The following is a 20,216-nucleotide window of genomic DNA, read 5'->3' on the forward strand; positions in this document are numbered from 1 at the left end:
GTGTGACCATGGTCTTGGTATTTTCTTTCCTGATGTTTTGCCAGCAGCTGTGGCTGGCATCTTCAGAGGAGTAACACTGAAGGACAGTGTCTCTCAGTGTCAAGTGTGTAGGAAGAGTAATATATAGTCAGAAGGGGGTTGGGTTTGAGCTGAGTCATTGTCCTGCAAAAAGTATCCAAGGTAAATTGCTAACCATTGTCCTGTAAGTCTCAAGATAATGTGCGAATGAGGGTGTGGTATGTTAATGTGGAACCGTTGTATCCCGAAGTGATCTGTTAACATGTGGAATCCAAAGCTAATCCGCATGGCTATTGTTAGTCTGGAGGTTTTCACAGGAAGTGTGTATTTGAATGTTCCAGCCTGTTCCCTGACGTGCTACTTTTCTGCATGCAGGGGATTCGTGTGAGAATGCAGATGTGCCCACCCCAACCTGAAGGGGTTCAGGAAGTGACATCCCAGCCCCGCCCGCAGCAGTTTATAAAAAGCCCTGGGGGGTCGGTAGCCAGAAGGCATTTGTGCTGAGGCATGCGGTTATATAGGGCCAGGAAGAAGACGCCACTGCGGCAGTCGCATCTCGCCAGTGGTCATCCGTGCTTTGCCGCTTGCCGGCTCTGATTGGGTGTCTCCGGTTCCTCTTGACAGATTTTAACTACGGCACGGAGGAGTATGACGCAGAGGGCAACGAGGAGCCCAAAGTCCTGCCCGGCGGCTCGGAGACCATGCCGTACATCGACGAATCGCCCACCATGTCGCCCCAGCTCAGCGCTCGGGGCCAAGAGGGCAGCGGTGACGGGAACGACGCCGTTTCCCCCACGGCTCCTGACGAGCCGGACGTAGTGGTAAGTGGTGGCCGATGCCTGCGGGGTCTTGGGCATCTACAGAGACCGTTGAATGCAGGAGTGTCGCACTCACTTGTTACGAGGGCCGGATATGACATAAAGGTCACTTGGTCGGGCCAGGCCATGGCTCGCCAGCCCAGATCGAGAGCGGGGGCGCTGGCTTGCAGGGCCAGATAAGCGCTCTCGAGGGGGCGGATCCGGCCCGCAGGCCTTATGTTTGATACCCCAGGTTTAACGTTTCTCCAGGCCATCAGAGTGGTTACTGGGCATCTTCAGTAGTGTTGCAGCATCCCTATAAGGTAGGCCAGGGTTGTTACCTATGTTGCTTTGGTACAGCAGATATTTTTTGAACTAAGCAGTGTGTTTTAGTGTGTGTGGGGACTGATATAGGGGAGGCACAGAGCATTTCCACTTTTGAAATTTGGAGAAATTGGAGAGCTTAGCGAAAAGCAAGCCATATGAGCACTGCTTGCCCTGTCTTGTGTGTGTGTTTGTGTGTGGGTGGGTGGGTGGTGTCAGTGGGTAGATTGCAAGAATGAATAATGCCCTCCTCCAAACAAGGATCTGAGCTGCTGGCCCCATCTTGTGGCCAGGATTTGGGATCACAACTGCTTGTGGCAGAGGGAGACACTCCCCTTTTAGGCTGTCTGATTTAGGACTGAATGAAGATTCACACTCACGTGACACCTTTCAAATGCTTCATTACTTATGTAGCAACAGCCCTGCAAGGCAGGCCAGTTTGAGGCAATTTGCACAGATGTCATTTGCCTGTAAGAAAAAAAAACACACCTGCTTCTATACCAAGCATGTCCTGTAAACATGCAACAAACCTGTGTTCGTCTAGTTCTTCCTCATGTCTGCTCAGAATTTTTTTCTGCGTTAGGTCCCCCCCCCCCCGCCACACGGCTAGTATCCATAATGGCTAAAAGGAACCTCCATGTTCAAAAACAGTTTACCTCTGAATGCCTGTTGCTAGAAGGCAACTAGCAAAGCTTTTTTCCAGTGTGCATTTGCTGTGGGTCTTCTGGGGCATCCACATGAAACACATGAAGCTGCCTTATACTGAATCAGACCCTTGGTCCATCAAAGTCAGCATTGTCTACTCAGACTGGCAGCGGTTCTCCAGGGTCTCAGGTTAGAGGTCTTTCACATCACCTACCTGCCTAGTCCCTTTAACTGGAGATGCCGGGGATTGAACCTGGGACCTTCTGCATGCCAAGCAGATGCTCTACCACTGAGCCATGGCCCCTCCCCATCTGGTTGGCAGTGTGGGAAATGGGATGCAGGATGAGGTGGATCTTGGGCCTGATCCTGCAGGGCTGCTCTGAAAATGCTGGGAAGATGCCTGCCAGGGTCTTGCTACTTCTAAATAAATAAAATCCAGTTGTGACGGACTCAAAGGAATCACTCTGGGAGGGGGCTGCCTACTCCCTCTCAGAGCCCTAAGAGGGCAGGAGCTCTTCCCCCTCCTCCGGTTTCTAGCTGGGAATTGCAGAAGCTGTCTTACTTCCTTGGCCTGTTCAGAAATGCTGTTGCAACAGGACCGATCACAAAGTCTGTTGTCTACTGCAGCATTCTTCTGCTCTTTCCCCGGTTCTGCTTTCAAGGGTCTGTTTCAGTTTCGTGCATTTCACTGTGAGCGTCGCAACTCATCCACTGCGAATCTTGGGGCTCGGTATCTTCTTTCCGTGTGTCTGCCTGCTGCACTCCAGTCCCCAAGCGGTTTTTGAGAAATGGGGCCCAAATGTTCTCTTCAGGGTGATGCAGATCTCATCTAGAGGTGTCTTCTTGCGATCTTCTGCCCACTGGGAGAAGATATTAGGGCAGGGGTGGGGAGTTTAAGGCCTGCGAAATCATTTGTTCTGGCCCTTCGTGGTTCCTGGCAGATCTCTAGCTCAGAAGGATCTAAGACTGATGATCCGCTCCCTCCTGCAGACAGGAATAGCCTCTATTCAAGGCAGATGTGAGTTTGTTTTACCGAGGAAAGGGACCTTTTTCCCCCCTTGCAGAAGAGCTGTTAGCTGTGGAGCTGCTAGGACTGCCCAAGAAACTGTGTTAACCCTTTCCCACCCGGGCTATGGAGAAACGTATCAGTCGGCTAATTTTTAAGTTGATAATTTTGTATGGCCCGCGAATGATGTTATAAATATCCAAATGGCCCTTGGCGGGAAAAAGGTTCCCTACCCCTGTATTAGGGCCTTAGACAAGTTGTTGATTTTTACTGTAATCAATATATTAGATACAGTTTCATAAGATTATTAATACTTAGTATTCATTCTTTTTTACTGTAATCAATATATTAGATACAGTTTCATAAGATTATTAATACTTAGTATTCATTCTGGCTCTTTTGTATTCTGACTTTTGACCTTAGTGTATTTAATTCTTCATTGTTTAGGGTTAAGTCCCCCCCCCCTTTTTTTGTTGTTGTGGGCAATCTTCTCCCCATTGCCCACCAGGTGGCATCAGTGTGATAACATGCCTTCAAAAGTTGCCTTAAAAACTAAGTTCTGTTCCCCCTCATGACCACTAGAAGGGGAAGCGCAGCAAATATTTCAGCCGATTCTGATGATTAACCCATTTTCCTGTAGGTGGCGACTGTCTTGTTTGCTTTCATTTGGGCGTTCTTTGTTAGTAGAGGCCAGAACGGCACCTGTCGGCTCCCCAGCCCCATAGTAGTCAGGGGCTCACCTAGCCCCAGGTAACTTCTTCCGGTCCCAGCAGCGGCTTTAAAGAGGAGGGATTGACTGGCTGTCAGCTTGGCACAGCTGCTGATGAACACCAACTTTGGTGCTGGATTTCAAGAGTTGCTTTGTTTTGTTTTCAGGTTTATGGTTTTTTTAAAAACCATTCGTGGTTTAATTTTGCAACTGTAGGCAGATCCCTGGTGTACCTGGAGAAAAAGCCAAGGAGGACATTCAGTGAATTTCCCCCATATATAGGACTCCTAGCCTAACATTGGGAGAGCCCCGTGGCGCAGAGTGGTAAGCTGCAGCACTGCAGTCCAAGCTCTGCTCATGACCTGAGTTCGATCCCGACAGAAGTCGGTGTCAGGTAGCTGGCTCAAGGTTGACTCAGCCTTCCATCCTTCCGAGGTCGGTAAAGTGAGTACCCGGCTTGCTGGGGGTAAAGGGGAGACAACTGGGGAAGGCACTGGCAAACCACCCCGCAAACAAAGTCTGCTTAGGAAACGTCGGGATGTGACGTCACCCCATGAGTCAGGAATGACCTGCACAGGGGACCTTTACCTTTTAGCCTAACATTGTTAAAAGCTAGCTGTAAAGGTAAAGGTCCCCTGTGCAAGCACCGGGTCATTCCTGACCCATGGGGAGACGTCACATCCCAACGTTTTCTAGGCAGACTTTGTTTGCGGGGTGGTTTGCCAGTGCCTTCCCCAGTCATCTTCCCTTTACCCCCAGCAAGCTGGGTACTCATTTGACCGACCTCGGAAGGATGGAAGGCTGAGTTGACCTTGAGCCGGCTACCTGAAACCGACTTCCGTCGGGATCGAACTCAGGTCGTGAGCAGAGCTTTTGACTGCAGTACTGCAGCTTAACACTCTGCGCCACGGGGCTCCTATAAAAGCTAGCTGTAGTTTGCTGGAATAAATAAATGCAAAAGAACTGTTTTCATTGTTTCCCAAAAACAGTTCACTTAACTTTGGTTTTTGTAATCAACATTACTCTCAAACCTGTTGGTGATTGTAGAGTCTCCCCTTTTTTTGCGGAGTACTGATAGTGTGAATGCTTTAAAAATATTTAGACAATATTTGGCTGGTCATTTTTTTTAAACTGTTGAAATTACCAGCCTGGACTGACTTCCCTTGGGGGAAGAAAGCAGGGGGTTCTTCATTGGTACGAAGCGTTCACGCCACAAAGTACCATTTGGGCTCCCAGTCTCCCATTCTGCAAGCCTAAATTTGGCACGAGAAGTCAGAATTCCATTTCATAAGAAGTTTTTTAAAGCAAGTTTCTAGCCCTCAAGAAATCAAAGTTGGGCTTGAAAGTACATGAAGCCAGAGAAGATGGGACAGGTCGTTGAACAAGCTCTCTGGCAAGCAGAGGGAGGGGGTATCAGTGCTTCTGCATAGCTCCCCCCCCAAGGAACGATGAGAATGACTTATGAAAAACTAGGTATGCAAATTTTTGTTTTGGGTCCCACACAAATTTGATTTGCATAAGGCGTACATGTAATATGCATCATTTTCTTGCATTGAACATTAGCGGTAGTTACGGACTTCAGCTTTGCCTGGTGTAAAGTTTCAGTGACTTTCGGTGCTGGGGTGTTCGTTTTGTTTTTCCTGGAGAAGAAAAGCTGAACACAGCCCTGGAAAGGTCTGCTTCTATTTCCCCCCCTGGCTGGCAGTGCGAAGGGGGCCTGGCTTCTACAGCAAGCCAAGCTGCCGTTTTGTTCCTCGCCACCACCCTGCCGAGATTGTCTGCGGAGGGGTGGCCCTTTCGGGAGCAGGAAGCAATGGCGCAGGATTTGGGGGGGGCAGAAACCACCTTTGTGTCAGGACAGGCCACATACCTCGAGGGATTTGCAAGCCTTAAAGCCCTCAATCCTTCTCAGTTGCTCTTTGGACTAATCCGGCAACCAGCCCTGTGTGCGTGTCGGTTTGCGTTAACACTTTCTCTGCTGTTCTTCCTATATGGCCGAGGTTCTGGCCCTAGCCTCTGCTGAATGCCTCTTCCGGTCCCGTTGGGTCCGTCCCACTGTAGGGTTGTCAGGTCCCTCTTCGCCACCGGTGGGAGGTTTTTGGGGTGGAGCCTGAGGAGGGCAGGGTTTGGGAAAGGGAGGGACTTCAATGCCATAGAGTCCAATTGCCAAAGCAGCCATTTTCTCCAGGTGAACTGATCTCTGTCGGCTGGAGATCAGCTATAATAGCAGGAGGTCTCGAGCCACTACGTGGAGGTGTAGTAAACCAAAGTTAGCATGCTGTAGATAATTAGCAAACAGAAAACAGCAACAACCTGCAAACAATACTTCTTTATGCTACAAAAAGCATATAAAGTTACAACCAGTATCTAATACAGTGGTGGACAGTGTCCAAAGTTACATATATGGCCACAATAAGAAGAAAAATCCTAGAAAATAAGCTAGGAACGTGTCTTTCTTTCCAAGAGGTAAGGTGATGGAACAATCCTACAGAAGTCCGGTTTCCTTTCTGTTTCGGCTTAAAGTGACAGCCTTCCTCAGGGGCCACTAAATAAACAGAATAACAATATGCAGTACATCGGCATAAACAATAATCGAACACATACACGCTAGCTGTAAATTACAATGCTTCCGCGTTGGCAAAGTCGCCATGTTACCGCCCCAATTAAATAGAATACGATCACGTAGCGGTCTCTCAGCCTCACCTGCCTCACAAGGTGTCTGTTGTGGGATGGGGAAGGCAATTGTAAGTCGGTTTAATTCCCCTTAAAAGGTAGAGAAAATCAACATATAAAAACCAACTCCTTTTTCCTTCCCAAACTTTTTGCCTCACTTTGTATTCACTTCAAGGTCCTAGTCCTCACCGTTCTGATGATCGCTGCTGCTCTGTTCTGCTCTGTCCTGACGGTCTCTCCTCCTTCTCTGCATAACCCCGTCTTGCTCCCACACCAGCCTCTTTCCTGCCTTCCTTCCTTTTGGCCCTTTTTTCTCACCCTTTCCACAAGTAAATTCCTTGAGATCTTGTGGGTTGCGATGGCTTTGGAAGTGAAAACAGGGCCATCCACAGTCTGAGCCTTGCCCTATTCCTCTCTAGCCTTCTAGCTGCCTCACTCTCCTTCCTAGTCCCTTCTCTTACCTTCTTTCGGCCACCCCGTCCTGGCTGTTCACACATGCAAAGGAATGAGAATGGCAGAGCTTTGGGGAATGGATTGTACCAGTTCAGACTGTGGGGAGTTGGGAGGAGGCATCCATCTTGGAATGCTCCTGTGCATTGAAAAACCACCTGCCAATAGAAAACTAGCCAAGTGGAGAGAGGTTCTACCTTGCTGTGCTAGTTTTCTTTCTGCAGGGAGCTGAGTGTTCTAAAAGGTGATCTTCTGCTTGCAACCTGTTCTACTGTCAGAGGGCTCTGCCCTCTCATTGTCTGTGCACGTGTGAGCCAGGCCATACCCTGCTCCCCTCTGCTTCCAGGCTTTCTCCCTGTGGTGCCGCAACGTGGTTCCCGAGGGCACCAGGGTACCTGCCAATACTTCCCTGGGCACTGCCCACCAAGTGTTTGTAGAAAGTGGGTAGGGTTTCCAGGCCCCTCTTTGCCACCGGCGGGAGGTGTTTGGGGCAGAGCCAAAGGAGGGAGGGGTTTGGGGAGGGGAGGGACTTCAATGCCATAGAGTCCAATTGCCCAAGCGGCCATTTTCTCCAGGGGAACTGATCTCTATCGGCTGGAGATCAGTTGTAACAGCAGGAGATCTCCAGCTAGTACCTGGAGGTTGGCAACCCTAGGTGGGGCTAGGTGGGGCTTCTGCCCAGCAGGGCTTCTGATTGGCCATTGGAGATCTGACTGGCTGTGCATTTTTAAAAAATGTTTCAGCAGCAGCTGCTGCCGCAGTGTTAATTTTCTCTATCTTTTCTTTCCCATTGTATTTTTTAAATCACTCCTCATGTCTGCGGCACTTGGGATTTACTCTGTGTGTTTTGTGTGGCTGGCTCCACCTTCAGAGGCAGCCGTTTGATGGTTGGCTTTGTCTCCCATCGCAACCATTTTGTGGGTGTTCCCACCACCCTGTGTCAGGATGCCAAAGGTACCCACAGGCTCCAAAGGTGGAGTCCAACTCCGCTTCCTGTTGGCAATCTATGATCTTTCCCTTCTCCCTCTCAACTTAGTCCATGTCATGTTGAGGCCAAGGAGAGACTGTCGTCACAAGTATCATAGCATCACAAGCATCATCAAGCATAAACATTGCCTTGGTCTACACCAGGGGTGTCAAACTCAGTTGTTATGAGGGCCGGATATGACATAAATATCACTTGGTTGGGGTGAGCCATTCCTTGCCGGCCCAGATCAGGACTGGGGGTGGGGGTGGCTGCCTCGGCTGTCTCGCAGGCCGGATAAGAGCTCTCAAGGGGCCGGATCCGGCCCGCGGGCCTTATGTTTGACACCCCTGGTCTACACTGTTAGGGCTGTGTGTGCGACGTAATTCTGCTGCACTTTTTATTTTTTTAAAAAATCACGTTTCTCGTTCTTATGAATGTGAAGATATGCTTTAAAGTATGTGGGCCATGCCTGCTGAAATTTCAGACGATATCTGGATAAAATTTTCAGGGATCACGACGACAAATGGGGCCAGTCCTTTGCATGGGTCTTGGCCCCAGTCCATGGTCTTCTGAATAAATCATATATATAAATAGCATAAATTCCACCGTAAACCATGCAAAATAAGAGGGGGGGGGGGAAACAAATATAGTTTCTGCACTGTTTGTACAGGTTGCAGAATCAGCTTTTATGGGAGCCCAAGATTGGAATTTCTTGGATACAGAATTTTTTTCAAAAAAAGTTTAACGGACAGTCTACTTTAAGCCTATGTTTGGTTCATCAGAATGGGCTGCTGTTATTCTTAGCCTGGCACAAACTTGCACAGGAAAAGCTCTGTGTGCGTCCTTCCCCCCTTCCACCAAAGTTGATTTTGGAGCTCCCCTCCCCTTGCCTTGGCAGTTTCCTTGGGATTGGGGCGGGGAAGAGGCGCATGCAAACTCTGCGGTGTTTGTGGCTTCCCTTTTTTTGTTGTAGATGAATAGGAGTTTTGTGTGTGTACATGCACATGTACGTAGCTGTATGCAATCATCTTTCTTAGGTAGCTGTTTGCAGTCCCCTCTTGTTCTTTGCTGCCCATTGTGGGGGCCACTGGGACAAGTCCGTTAGTGTTGGTGTTCTTTATCTGGGACTGGCACATACTTGCTCACCTTGTGTGTGGCTGGTGTGATCCCCCAGGAGCATTAAACACAGTTGTTGCTGTGCGTGGTCATGGAGAAGTATGCAGAACACAGAATATCTTTTCTATTTTTAAAAAAACTTTTTTTGGGTTGATGTTGAAAGCATATAGTAGTTTCTGTGTTACACAGAACTCTACTTGGCTTTAATAACAGCTCTGTGTAGGTTGAAAGCTTGCAGAACTGGGGAAATGCTTTCCTCTGTCCAGTCGGCATACGATGTGTAAGTGCCAGTCCTGAATGCAACTCCTAAAAAATCTATTTCAGATTCCCAGGTACCAGATTATTTTGCAGCCAGGGACCATGGACATTTTCTTTCTTTCTCCACCAGGCCTTAGGCCAGCAGAAGCTGTTGCATTCAGGGAGAGCTGTTTTCTTCAATAATATTAAATTGTGACTTAATGTTGATAGAACCTTTCCGGAACTTTTCAAGGAGCTTCACACATGTCACTGCAGTAGACATTGCAAACCCCCCACCCCCCTGCAAAGCAGGCCAGCATTTATTACCCTTAGATGTGAAGAGAATAGTGGCTTGCCTCAAACCTCCTGGTAAGTTTGTACCTGTGGTGAGATTGGAACTGGGGACTTGCCACCAGGGGTGTGCATTTGCATATGTCGAATTGAAAAAAGGAGGCACCCTTTCAAATCCAAAAAAAGATGATTCCCCACCCCCATCCCAATTTCCCCCCGGATTTTTCAGGTCCATTTTACCCTAGGGGAATCTTTGCGGGCCTCTGGGCAGGCTGTGTTTAGAGGTAGAGGCTCCAAATTGTCAGGGTAGTTTCAGATGACTCTCCTGAGAAGAACTGCAAAGTTTGGTAAAGATTTGATCGGGGGTCCAACTTTATGGGGCCTCATTTTTTCACTCCATTGGAAACCATGGAGAATGGGTGGGGGCACCCTCTTTGGGGACACATAAAATTTGACCCCCTAATCCAATCTTCACCAAACATGGGGGTTCTTGTAAGGAGAGTCACCAGTGCCTCTACCTTCCCCCCCCCACAGCCACACAAAGATTTTCCAATAGTTTCCTTATGTTAGGAAAATTTTCTCACCGTGATTCCCTGTTCTGATATAGCTCAGTTTTATGTCACTGGGGGATCTTTGCAGGGCACTGGTGGGGGGGTTGTTTTTCAAGATAGATGCACCAAATTTGCAGCATAGCTGCTGGGGACTCTCCTTACACGAACCCCCAAGTTTGGTGAGGATTGCTTCAGGGGGTCCAATTTTATGGGCCTGCATTTTTTCTCCATATGGGGGCCCACACTTAAATAACTTACAGTACATTCCTAAGGAGAGTTACTCCTGTCTAAGCCCATTGAAATAAATGGGCTTAGACTGGAGTAACTCTCTTTAGGAATGCACTGTTAGTTTCTCCCCTCTACAATGCGCATCACTTTACACTATCAGTCTGCCCATCTTACTACGTTGCTAGCCTATTTTTCTCGCCGGCAGTCCCAACTGGCATTTTATGGCATTTTTGTGTTATCCACAAAAGACATGAAAACAGTGCTTTAAAATGTCTTAAATTTAGGGGGGTGGGCAGAAAGAGGAAACTTGCGAGTTTTTGAGTGTGTGTGTGTGGGGGAGCTGTGAAATTCAGCAGCGCCTGCTTCTCCCCGTTTTACAGCCGTGGATTTGGGACCCGGCCCTGCCCTGCTGGCCTCCCTCCTGCTCAGCCGTCCCGAGGAGACCGCCTGCATTTTGCATCTGGCGGCCGCTTCCTCCTCCTCCCTCTCTCCGCCCTTCCTTACCACCACGAAGCAGCAGCTGCCGCTTCCTCAAAGGGGTGTTCTTTGAGCCTTCCCGGCTGGATCAGCCCTCCAGGGTTGCCCCACCTACAGAGGCAAGGCTGGCGCTTCCTGTCTAGGCACGGCAGAGGCCAGCGCGCTCCGCCAGCCAGCCGACAAGAACCGGGCACTCTGAAGGGGTTAAGCCAAGTCCACCGGGTGCCACTGGCTCGGGCTTTCCCTTTCTCTCTCCCACCGGCGTCGGATTCTCTGGCGCTTGTTCTTGCTGCTGGCGGTGTGCGTTCGGGGGCGGGAAACTGCTTTTCCTGTCTCGGCTCAGGGTGCCCCGCAATGGCTGCGCCTCTCGGAAGGCAGTGCCAGGCTCCCAAAGCGGTGCCAGGCTGGGCTGCCCCGTCGCTCTAGGGGCCTTCTCCCCCACAGCACGCCTGGCCGGGGCCTCTGGCAGGCCATGCGAGAAGAGGAAGAAGCGATTGGCTATCTGGACCGAGTCCTGGAAGATGAGGACGAGGAGGAGCCCCGTACCCCCACCACCCCTGGCCTGGGGTCCGGCTTCCTGGCCACAGGAAAGGTGGGCGCGAGGCGGCGGCTGTTGCCAGAGGGCTGGTGGCACTGGTCTGCCAGCTGGCCCTGGGGAGTGGGCGGCGGGCTGTTCCTGCAGAAGAGAGGTGCTGGTTCTCTTGGCCTCTCTTGCAAGAGGGTGCCTGTTATCCGCTGTTAGGAAGGCTGCGGGCTGCAGACCTCACCCTGCCTTACTGGGGAGATGGGGCAATGTGTGGGGGACTCAGTGGGGCAGCGGGCGATGAAAAGGTGGACCTGCTGGGGGAACGCGGCCCCTGGCATGAGGCCGGATGAGGGGCTGAGCAGCTTCTGGTGGTTCATCCCTTGCTGCGTTCCCTGAAATTGGGCTGGGGTGTTCTTTGGCCGGAGCTTAGAAAGGTGCGGGGAGATTCACACTGGCTTGTAAGTTTTGCCTTCTTGCCCTAGAAAGCCTCCCCTTCAACACCTAGATATGCATGAAGGTCCTCAGTGATCATGCAAAGGCGCTCCGTGCATGCACAGGAGCACTCTTGTGCCTTGATGCTTTTCCAGGCTGCAACTGATTCCTATCTTGAGTTCGTGCTGCCATCTTCCTCTTTGGCTTCTTGGAGGTGGGGGCTGTGTGTGGCTTGGGAAGAGGCGCCTCTCCCCTGCCCTGTTGGTTCTCAGATGGTACTGGGAGGGAGCGTTTGCTTGCCACTGCTTCTTTGCCCGGCTAGCTACCCACATCTGGAGTCATGAGTGGATTTGGGCGAGGGAAGAAGCCGTCAAGCTGGCCCCAGGGCATTTGTTTTTGCTGGGGAGGAGGCACAGATTTCTTCCGCCTTCCATCACTGCCTCTTTGCCATTGAAACGTGGCTAGAAAATAAAGTACCAAAATCTCACCAGCGAGCCAGTGTGGTGTAATAGTTAAGATGCTGGACTAGGATCTGGGAGACCCAGGTTCAGATCTCCCACTGTGCCATGGCCCAGTTGCTCTTTCTTAGCCTAACCTACCTCACAGGGTTGTTGTGTGGTTAAAATAAGGAAGTGAGAACAATCTATGCCACTTGGTGCTCTGTGGACGAAAGGGGTAAAAATGTTCTCTGGATGGTTAGATGGCCTGCTTCTTCCCACAACCTGGGGAGGGGCTGTGGCTCAGTGGTAGGGCCTCTGCTTGGTATGCAGAAGGTCCCAGGTTCAATCCCCGGCATCCCCAGTTAAAGGGACCAGGCAAGTAGGTGATGTGAAAGACCTCTGCCTGAGACCCTGGAGAGCCGTTGCCGGTTTGAGTAGACAAGACTGACTTTGATGGACCGAGGGTCCGATTCAGTAGAAGGCACCTTTCATGTGTACCCCAAGGATTATGGGGCAGAGAAAACAATGATTTGGGCTTTTGGTTAGAACTCGTGGTTCTTCCCCTCCAATCTATTTTCAGTGCCAGATGTGAAGGGAGAGCCCTCGGCATGTACAGAGCACATTTAATAATGAAGCACCTGATACCCAGATTTTCAGTTTGTTGCGTAACGCCAGCCCTCTCCGTCCTGCGTGTTTGGAGCTTGGCTTTCGGGCAACCTTTGATCCCAGCATGCCAATGGCGTCTCGGGCGTTCTTTCTCCGCTCTCAGGGGAGAACCGGGCTTCATCTGCAGGCAGCTGGTGACCTGCTTTGCCTTGTTATTTTCCCCTGTGGAAAAAACGGCTGTGTGGTTGGGTGTGCCAGGCCTGGGCTGGCAGCCATGGTGTGGGTACGCTCGTCCCTGGGAAAAGGGGGCTGGCTCCATGGGGGTGCCCGAGGCCCTGTGTGGGAGGCGCTGGGAAGTTTGGCAGGGAACCCGGATCCTCGTGGAAGGGAAGGTTAGTCAGGCCCTCCGCAGGTCTGTTGTTGGAGTGTCCTCAAGAAGCGCTTGTGGGCACGGGAGGAAGGAGGAGGAGGAGGAGGGGTGGTTTTTATATGCCGACTTTCTCTACCACATAAGGGGGAATCAAACCAGCTTACAACCCCCTTCCCCTCCCCACAACAGACACCCTGTAAGGTAGGTGGGGCTGAGAGAGCTCTAAGAGAACTGTGACTGGCCCAAGGTCACCCAGCTGGCTTCATGTGTAGGAGTGGGGGAACCAACCTGGTTCGTCAGATTAGCGTCCGCCGTTCATGCGGAGGAGTGGGGAATCGAACCCGGTTCTCCAGATCAGAGTCCCCTTCTCCAAAGCACCGCTCTTAACCCCTACACCATGCTGGGTCTCCACTGCACCATGCTGGGAAGCCTCGCCGGAGGGACAGGCCCCTGCCCCAAGGAGGCTGCAGTTTAGGTTTTGGTGGAGTGGGAAGGGAAGTGAGGCCGGTGTCCTTAGCGCTGGCTTAGGCATTGTCTCGGTTGGGCTGAGTGGTTCTAAGGGGGGATTTGGGAGCAGAGAGAGAGGCAGCGCCAGAAAAGGGACTCCAGGTGGGCCAGCCCCATTCCTCCATTGTGTCTGAGACCCACTGATATGTCTCTCGTCTGCTCTGAATGTGTCTAATCTGCTCCTAAAGCTACCTGCAGCTCAGCGTGCCAATAGCCGTTATTGTGTCATATGTCAGTGAGTCCCATGTGTAAATAGGTACAGTACTTGCTTCTTGCTGTTCATACTGGGCTTGTGGGCATGCACCAGATCTGTGCTTGGTTTTGCAGCACAGAGAAAAAGAGGTTGGGAGAAACCTCTGATAGGAGACAGAGAAAAAAAATGTGCAAAGCACCAGAGGATGCAAGGCGTTTACCTAATCACTTGTAGCTACTCCAAAAGTTTTACAAAATAGTAGTAACATCAAAGGTCCGATTAAATTGCAAACATGTATCACAGCATACAAATAATGATCAAAAGCAAAAGTGTTGACAATATAACATAAAAACACAACTGTGACAGGTTTGTATGCTGTAATACGTGTTTGCAATGTAATTGGACCTTTGATGTTACTGCTATTTTGTAAAACTTTGGAGTAGCTACAAGTACTTTGGAGTAGCTACGAGCACGCCATCCTGTGAAACCTATAAAGCTGGTTGGGTAAGGGTTTTCTTTAGGGGCTGCACTGTTAATTTGGCATATTCAGCTGCTCAGAGTGTGAGAAAGGAAAACGTCAGATCTCACATCAGTTACAAACTCACATGAGGTATCTTTGGGTAAGTATTTCTTTTCTCAGCCTCCTGTTTGCATTTTGGGGACGGCAATACTGGCCTACCTTATAGGGCTGTTGTGAGGATCTCTGAAATAATGTGTACAAACACATGGAATGTGCCTTGATCATTGCTGGTGTTTGCTAATGTGTAGTAAACATGGACCCTGTCTTGGTGCATGCCTTTCAGTGTTGCCTCTGTGGACGGTATGGATCTTTTCCAGATTATTTCAGATTGGAAGTTTTTTTGTTTGCAAGAGAAATGGGCAACTCATCCAGAAAATGTTTTGGTGGCAGAGCAATTGCATTCTCTCCTGCTCCCAAATCTTTTGGAGGTTGCAAACATTCCCTTTTTAGCCTTGCAACAGAGTGATATAGCAGTGCTGTTTCTGAAGTGTCCGACGTAGTTTGGGGGAGACTTGGGTTCGAATCCCAGCCCATTCATGAAGCTCAGTGGACAGGTGACTCCCTTTTGCCTACTCAACCTCACAGGTTTGTGTGGATAAATGGGATAAACCCCATGTTTTGATGCCTGCAGCTCTACAGAGAATGGAGAAATGTGTTCTTTATGTGCTCAGAGGCCCTCTGCTTTGTCCTTCTGAATCACTTTTATTGTATTTAGTCATAGGCCATTGCAAATGAATACCAATTCTACCTTGCAGTGGCAGGCGAGAGAAATCCATTTCTCAGTGCATTAAGCCAGCAATGGCTACCATATTCAATCCTTTCCTCTGTATATTTTTTGGTGCCGCTGCCACAAAAAACCCTCTGTGAATGATAAAAAATTTCCATTGGATACAAAAAATTGCAATTAATGTAGATTGGCTTTTATAAAGGCTGGAGAGTCCTTCTTGGCTGGAAGCTGCCTTATATTGAATCAGTCCATCACGGACAATGCTGCCTACTCAGACTGGCAGTGGCTCTCCAAAGTCTCGGTTAGAAGTCTTTCATATCACCTACTGCCTGGTCCTTTTAACTGGAGATGCCGGGGGTTGAACCTGGGACCCTCTGCATGCAAGGCAGAGGGTCTTCCACTGAGCCACAGCCCCTGGTTTGTCAGACCAGGAGTGTGATGTTGTCAGTGAAGACAATACCACAAATACAAAATTGCTGGAATTTTGATGCTGCTGTCTGTCCAAGCGAGGACAGTTGTAGATTGGAATGGAGGGTGGGACTGAATTTCACAGCCGTGCTAGTTTGACTCAGAAATTCTCCATTTCGTGTTTGCTTCTGCCTTGCACAAATCGGACGCGTAGTTTTCTGCTTCCTCACACTGAATTTTCCCCAAATTTACATAATTTTAATGTGATTTTGTGAAACTGTATAGAATGTAAAAAAGTTGCGCATGAAACCACTCAGGAACATTGGCAATTAAACTGGGCAAAATGTTCAGGCGCACGACAGCCACCTCCAGAGGCAAAAAGAGATGGGAAAGTGGAAAACTGCCGATTTGAACATCCCAAATTGAAACTCATGAAAGCCCCCCAGCAGAATGAAAATGTCAGTTCTTATATTTCTCTTGATCCGTTTCTGTGGCCTGTATCATCTTGAGAAACATGACTTTTTGATAAAAATTGCGGCTCTGATCCAGATCAACGTTTGCATCCTGCTTCTAGAAGATATCGGTCTGTAGCTTCCTCTAGGGTAGGGATGAAACTGAAATTTTGAAAACTGTTCAGCTCGATTTGAATAGCCCCGTTTTTGATTTTGGTTTTCCCTGCTGAGAATCAGACCTGTGAGTCTTATTTTTGCACTATTTCCCTTTCTCTGCACTAATTTTTTTCTATGAAAAGGCATGCATTCTCCATTGTCGGTTTTGCATTGTTGTGTAGAAATGGCATGAGATATCCCAGAAGCAGCAAGAGCGCCAGCCTGCAGAATCAACAAGGAATGAAAGCAACTCCGTTGGCTTGTCCTTGCTGGAGGGCAGAGCCTCCTTTTTTCCCTGTTGTAATATGGCCTCCTTTGATTATTGGTCTCTTTTCCCTTGCAGGGTGAACGCGATTCTAGTAAAAGCCTGGAGATGCGCAAGTTGGTGCTTTCGGATTTCTTGGCCAGTGAGGAGATCTATATAAACCAGCTGGAGGCACTGTTACTTGTGAGTTGAGCCCAGCAGTTTGGGGGCAGAACCAGCCAGCTCGCCACAATATGCTGTTAATGGCGCTGGGTGTGTGTTGGGGATGTGGTTGTAATTTGGTTGTGTGGTGTAGCAGATAAATGTTGGATTAGAATAGCCCGGATTCAAATCCCTTCTCTGCCATGGTCTCTTTGGGTGACTTTGGGCCAGCTGCCTACCTTGCAGGGTTGTTGTGAGGATGAAAAGACAGGATAAACATTCCTCCGCACTGGGGGCTCTCTATTCTTGCCTCCATTTCCCTTGGCGCTCCCCATTTCTCCCCTTGCATTGCTGGAGTGCTTATTTTTTTAATGGTAGTAAGAATATCTCTAGACTGTAGTGCAGTTTATAGCAGTATTCTTCCTGCTGATTAAAAAAAACCTGGCACAGAGGAGAAGAGGAAGAAGAGTTGGTTTTTATATGCCGACTTTCTCAACCACTTAAGGGAGAATCAAACTGGTTTACAATAACCTTCCCCTCCCCACAACAGGCACCCTGTGCGGTAGGTGGGGCTGAGAGAGCTGTGACTAGCCCAAGGACACCCAGCTGGCTTCATATGGAGGAGTGGGAAAACCAACCCGGTTCACCAGATAAGCATCTGCTGCTCAAGTGGAGGAGTGGGGAATCAAACCTGGTTCTCCAGATCAGAGTCCACTGCTTCACTGCTTTTAACCACTACACCATGCTGGCTCTCATAGAGGCTATGGTACCAGAAACCATTAGAGAGATGCAGAAATCCATACTTTCCCATCTATCCATTCCCAAACCCATTTTAAGTACGAACTTTCAGAAAAGACTGTCTCAAAGAGAGCGTGGAGAGAAAAAACAAAGCGAAGCAGGCAAAGGCCAAGAAAGTGAACAGATGCATGATGATGTGTGGAAGCCCACCACCATTTGGGGCGAGGACAGGGGGACGTGGAACAAAACCTCCCTAAGGAAGCAACCATATATAAAAGTCTGTAGCAGCAGGAAGAGAGTTGGAGAGGCCGATCGAGGACTGGTATTCCTGGATTGGATGAAAGCTCTGTCTAGTGCCAATGATGTGCATTTTGGGAAGAGACTGCACAGATTGGAAGGGTTGTCCAGTGTTCCTTCTTCCCTGAATTGGGCATCCTAGGATACATTGCCTCTGACCGTGGAGGTTCCATTTTTAGCGATCTTGGCTAATAGCCCTCGATAGACCTAACATTAAGCATTGTCCCTCTGGATAAGGCTTAGAGGGGCTGTCTAATTCAACATTCTGTCCACAACAGTGGCCACAGAAGTGCCCCTGGGAAATTTACACCCAAGTTTCTCCTGAGCATCTTGTGTTTGGACAATGTAAGGGGGAAAAAGGCCCTGCTGGATCACACCAGTGGTCCATCTAGCCCAGCATATTGTTTCACGCAACTGCCACCCAGTTATCCCAGAAAGTCAAGAAACAAGGTACAGAGGCCAAGGCCCTCCCCTGATGTTGCCTCCAAGTGCTGGCTTTCAGAGGTGTACTGCCCCTGGATATGGAAGTTCGATTTAGCCACCCTGACTAGTAACTCCTTTAATTTTTCCAAACTTTTTTTTTAAAGCCCTCTATACCAGCAAATCTCACGACAACCTGTGGCTGCGAGTCCCATAAGCTCCTTGAACAGACAGCAGACGATTCTGACTGGCCTCATGTCGAAAGTGTCCACTTTTGCAGTGTATTCATAGCTCCAGCTTCCTCTTTCTACCCTGGCATCCAAGCCAGAGCTGGCTCCACAGCAAGCATGGCTTGCGTAACACAAGCGGCTTCTTCTGTCTTGTGGCGCAGTTCAGAACTTTGCAAGCGCTTACATTTTTTGTTGCATCTGTGACGTGGTTTCAAGGATTCAGAACACTTACAACAGCCCTGCAAGGCCAGAATTATCCCCATTATTGCAGAGGGCCACTGAGGCTCAGAGCGAGTGGCTTGCTTCGTGCCCTCCTGCATTGCCTTGGGTCCCGTGCAGTCCTGGAGCCTCCTCTGAGATCAGGCTGGACTAAAGAGGCAGCAGGGCATTGCCACATGCCAGAGCTGGAGTGACGTTTGCAGAAGGGTCTGGTTGTCTACTCTCCTGTGCCAAACCGGGGTTTTACCTCCAGGCATGTTTAAATCTCTGCCGATCGGAGACGCGTTTCTTGCCTCCCGTTTTCCAGCCATGGTTGTGCCCCAGGTGATTTGCGGTGTTACATCTGTGCAAGGGGGGCTTCGGGGCTGGTCACTTCTGTGGGCTAAGGATGTGGGGGAGCCCACGATGATGCTCTCATCTTCCCTGCAGCCCATGAAGCCCCTGAAGGCAACAGCGACCACCTCCCAACCAGTCCTCACCACCCAGCAGATCGAGACCATCTTCTATAAGATCCAGGATCTCTACGAAATCCACAAGGAGTTCTACGACAGCCTTTATCCCAAGGTCCAGAACTGGGACAGCAGCGTTATCCTGGGTCACCTCTTCCAGAAGCTGGTAAGTGGGGCTTTGTTTTGTCTGGGGAGGGGCTGTGGCTCAGCGGTAGAGCATCTGCTTGGCATGCAGAAGGTCCCAGGTTCAATCCCTGGGCATCGCCAGCTAAGAAGGATCAGGTAGGAAGTGATGTTTAAGGCCTCCATCTGAGGCCCTGGAGAGCCGCTGCCAGTCAGAGTAGACAATGCTCACTTGATGAGCCAGTGGTCTGATTCAGTATGAGTCAGCTTCATGTGTCTGGTTCTTGATTCCCTGTTCTCTGTTCCCGGGATTAGCCCTAGTTAAGAACCCAAACCATGGCTTAGCTGGTCAAGTTAAGCCCTGCCCCCTGGGGAAAAAATTTAGGGAGATATCCGTGGCACTGACTAGACACTTTGTAAACAGTTTCTGGAGGGGCAGGAGAACTGCCTTCTCCTTAGTCTGTTCCATTGCATATGCTCAAACGTGGGTCACACAAGCCACATTTTTACAAACCCAGCCTTAGAAATAAGGCTTAACACCAGATAAGGAAAGCAAGCCGCGGTTAGGCCTCCTGTTTGCTTGGGGTCTGGGTAAGCACCATGCCCCCTGGTTGGCCAGACAGCTCGCTCCAGTGACTGCAATAGTCTTCCAGGGTTGCGCCAAGGGAAATATGCGTTGATTGGGCAGGTAGTTAGCCCTCGTTCTCTCCTTCAGCCGTAGCCTGTTCTCTGTTTATCCAGGCAAATGTGGCGGTCGGGTGGGGAAAAGCCACATAAAGGTGACTCTTCTCTTGGATGGAAAGTTTTCTTATCTGAATGAAACAAGGTGAAACAAAGAGCCAGGGTGGAAAATTTCACCCGGAACTCTCTGCCCGTTCTTTGGTGAGGTGGGAGGGCTCACAGATTTCCCCTAGCCTCGCGCTTAAGACTGCTCTCTCTCATTTATCAGATGGAGTAGCAATATGGGGCCATCTTGGGGTCGCAGAGCTGTAATTCAAAATGACCCCTCCCCTAAAGTCTCCTCCTGTGGCATTCTGAATGTGGAACGCTGCTCCTTCCTGTACGTTTCATTGTTGGAATAAGAAATGCTGAATGCAGAGAGACTGCATAAAATCTTCAGAATCGTAGCACTTTAGGATTAACCTAAATGTTGAACATTTTTTTTAAAGCATCTTTCCTATGGGGAAAGGCCAAAGAGGTTATTTATTTATTTATTTATTTATTTTTATTTATTCTCCCGCCTCTCTCCCTAATCGGGACCCAAAGAGGCTGACATCCTCCTTCTCTCCTCCATCATCTCAACAAACCTGTGAGGTAGGTTAGAGAGTGTGACTGGCCCCAATTCATCCAGCGAGCTTCCGTGGCAGAGTGGGGATTCGAACCTGGGTCTCCCAGATCCTGATTTGGCACTCTGACCACTATACCACACTGGTTGGTTTTAGAATATGACGAAGGAGGAATATGACAGAGGTTTGTACAACTATAAGGTAGAGATGGATTTTTTTCTC

General features: G+C 49.5%; 1 protein-coding gene across 2 annotated transcripts in view; it reads left to right on the forward strand.

Annotated features, from left to right (window-relative positions):
* The first annotated feature begins 654 nt into the window (after positions 1–654).
* ABR (ABR activator of RhoGEF and GTPase) overlaps positions 655–20,216 on the forward strand; it is an 83,374-nt gene continuing 63,812 nt past the window's right edge. The window contains exons 1-4 of one of the 2 annotated variants that reach the window (XM_056865165.1): positions 655–836; positions 4,259–4,266; positions 16,187–16,274; positions 18,566–18,751. In XM_056865165.1, the coding sequence (XP_056721143.1) occupies positions 720–836; positions 4,259–4,266; positions 16,187–16,274; positions 18,566–18,751 (399 nt within the window). In that variant the 5' untranslated portion in view covers positions 655–719. Of the gene's footprint in view, positions 837–4,258; positions 4,267–10,887; positions 11,082–16,169; positions 16,275–18,565; positions 18,752–20,216 lie in introns of those variants that run through there. The other variant, XM_056865163.1, reaches the window with a different exon arrangement.

Source organism: Euleptes europaea, chromosome 19 (genome assembly GCF_029931775.1).
Source record: "Euleptes europaea isolate rEulEur1 chromosome 19, rEulEur1.hap1, whole genome shotgun sequence".
Lineage (NCBI taxonomy): Eukaryota > Metazoa > Chordata > Lepidosauria > Squamata > Sphaerodactylidae > Euleptes > Euleptes europaea.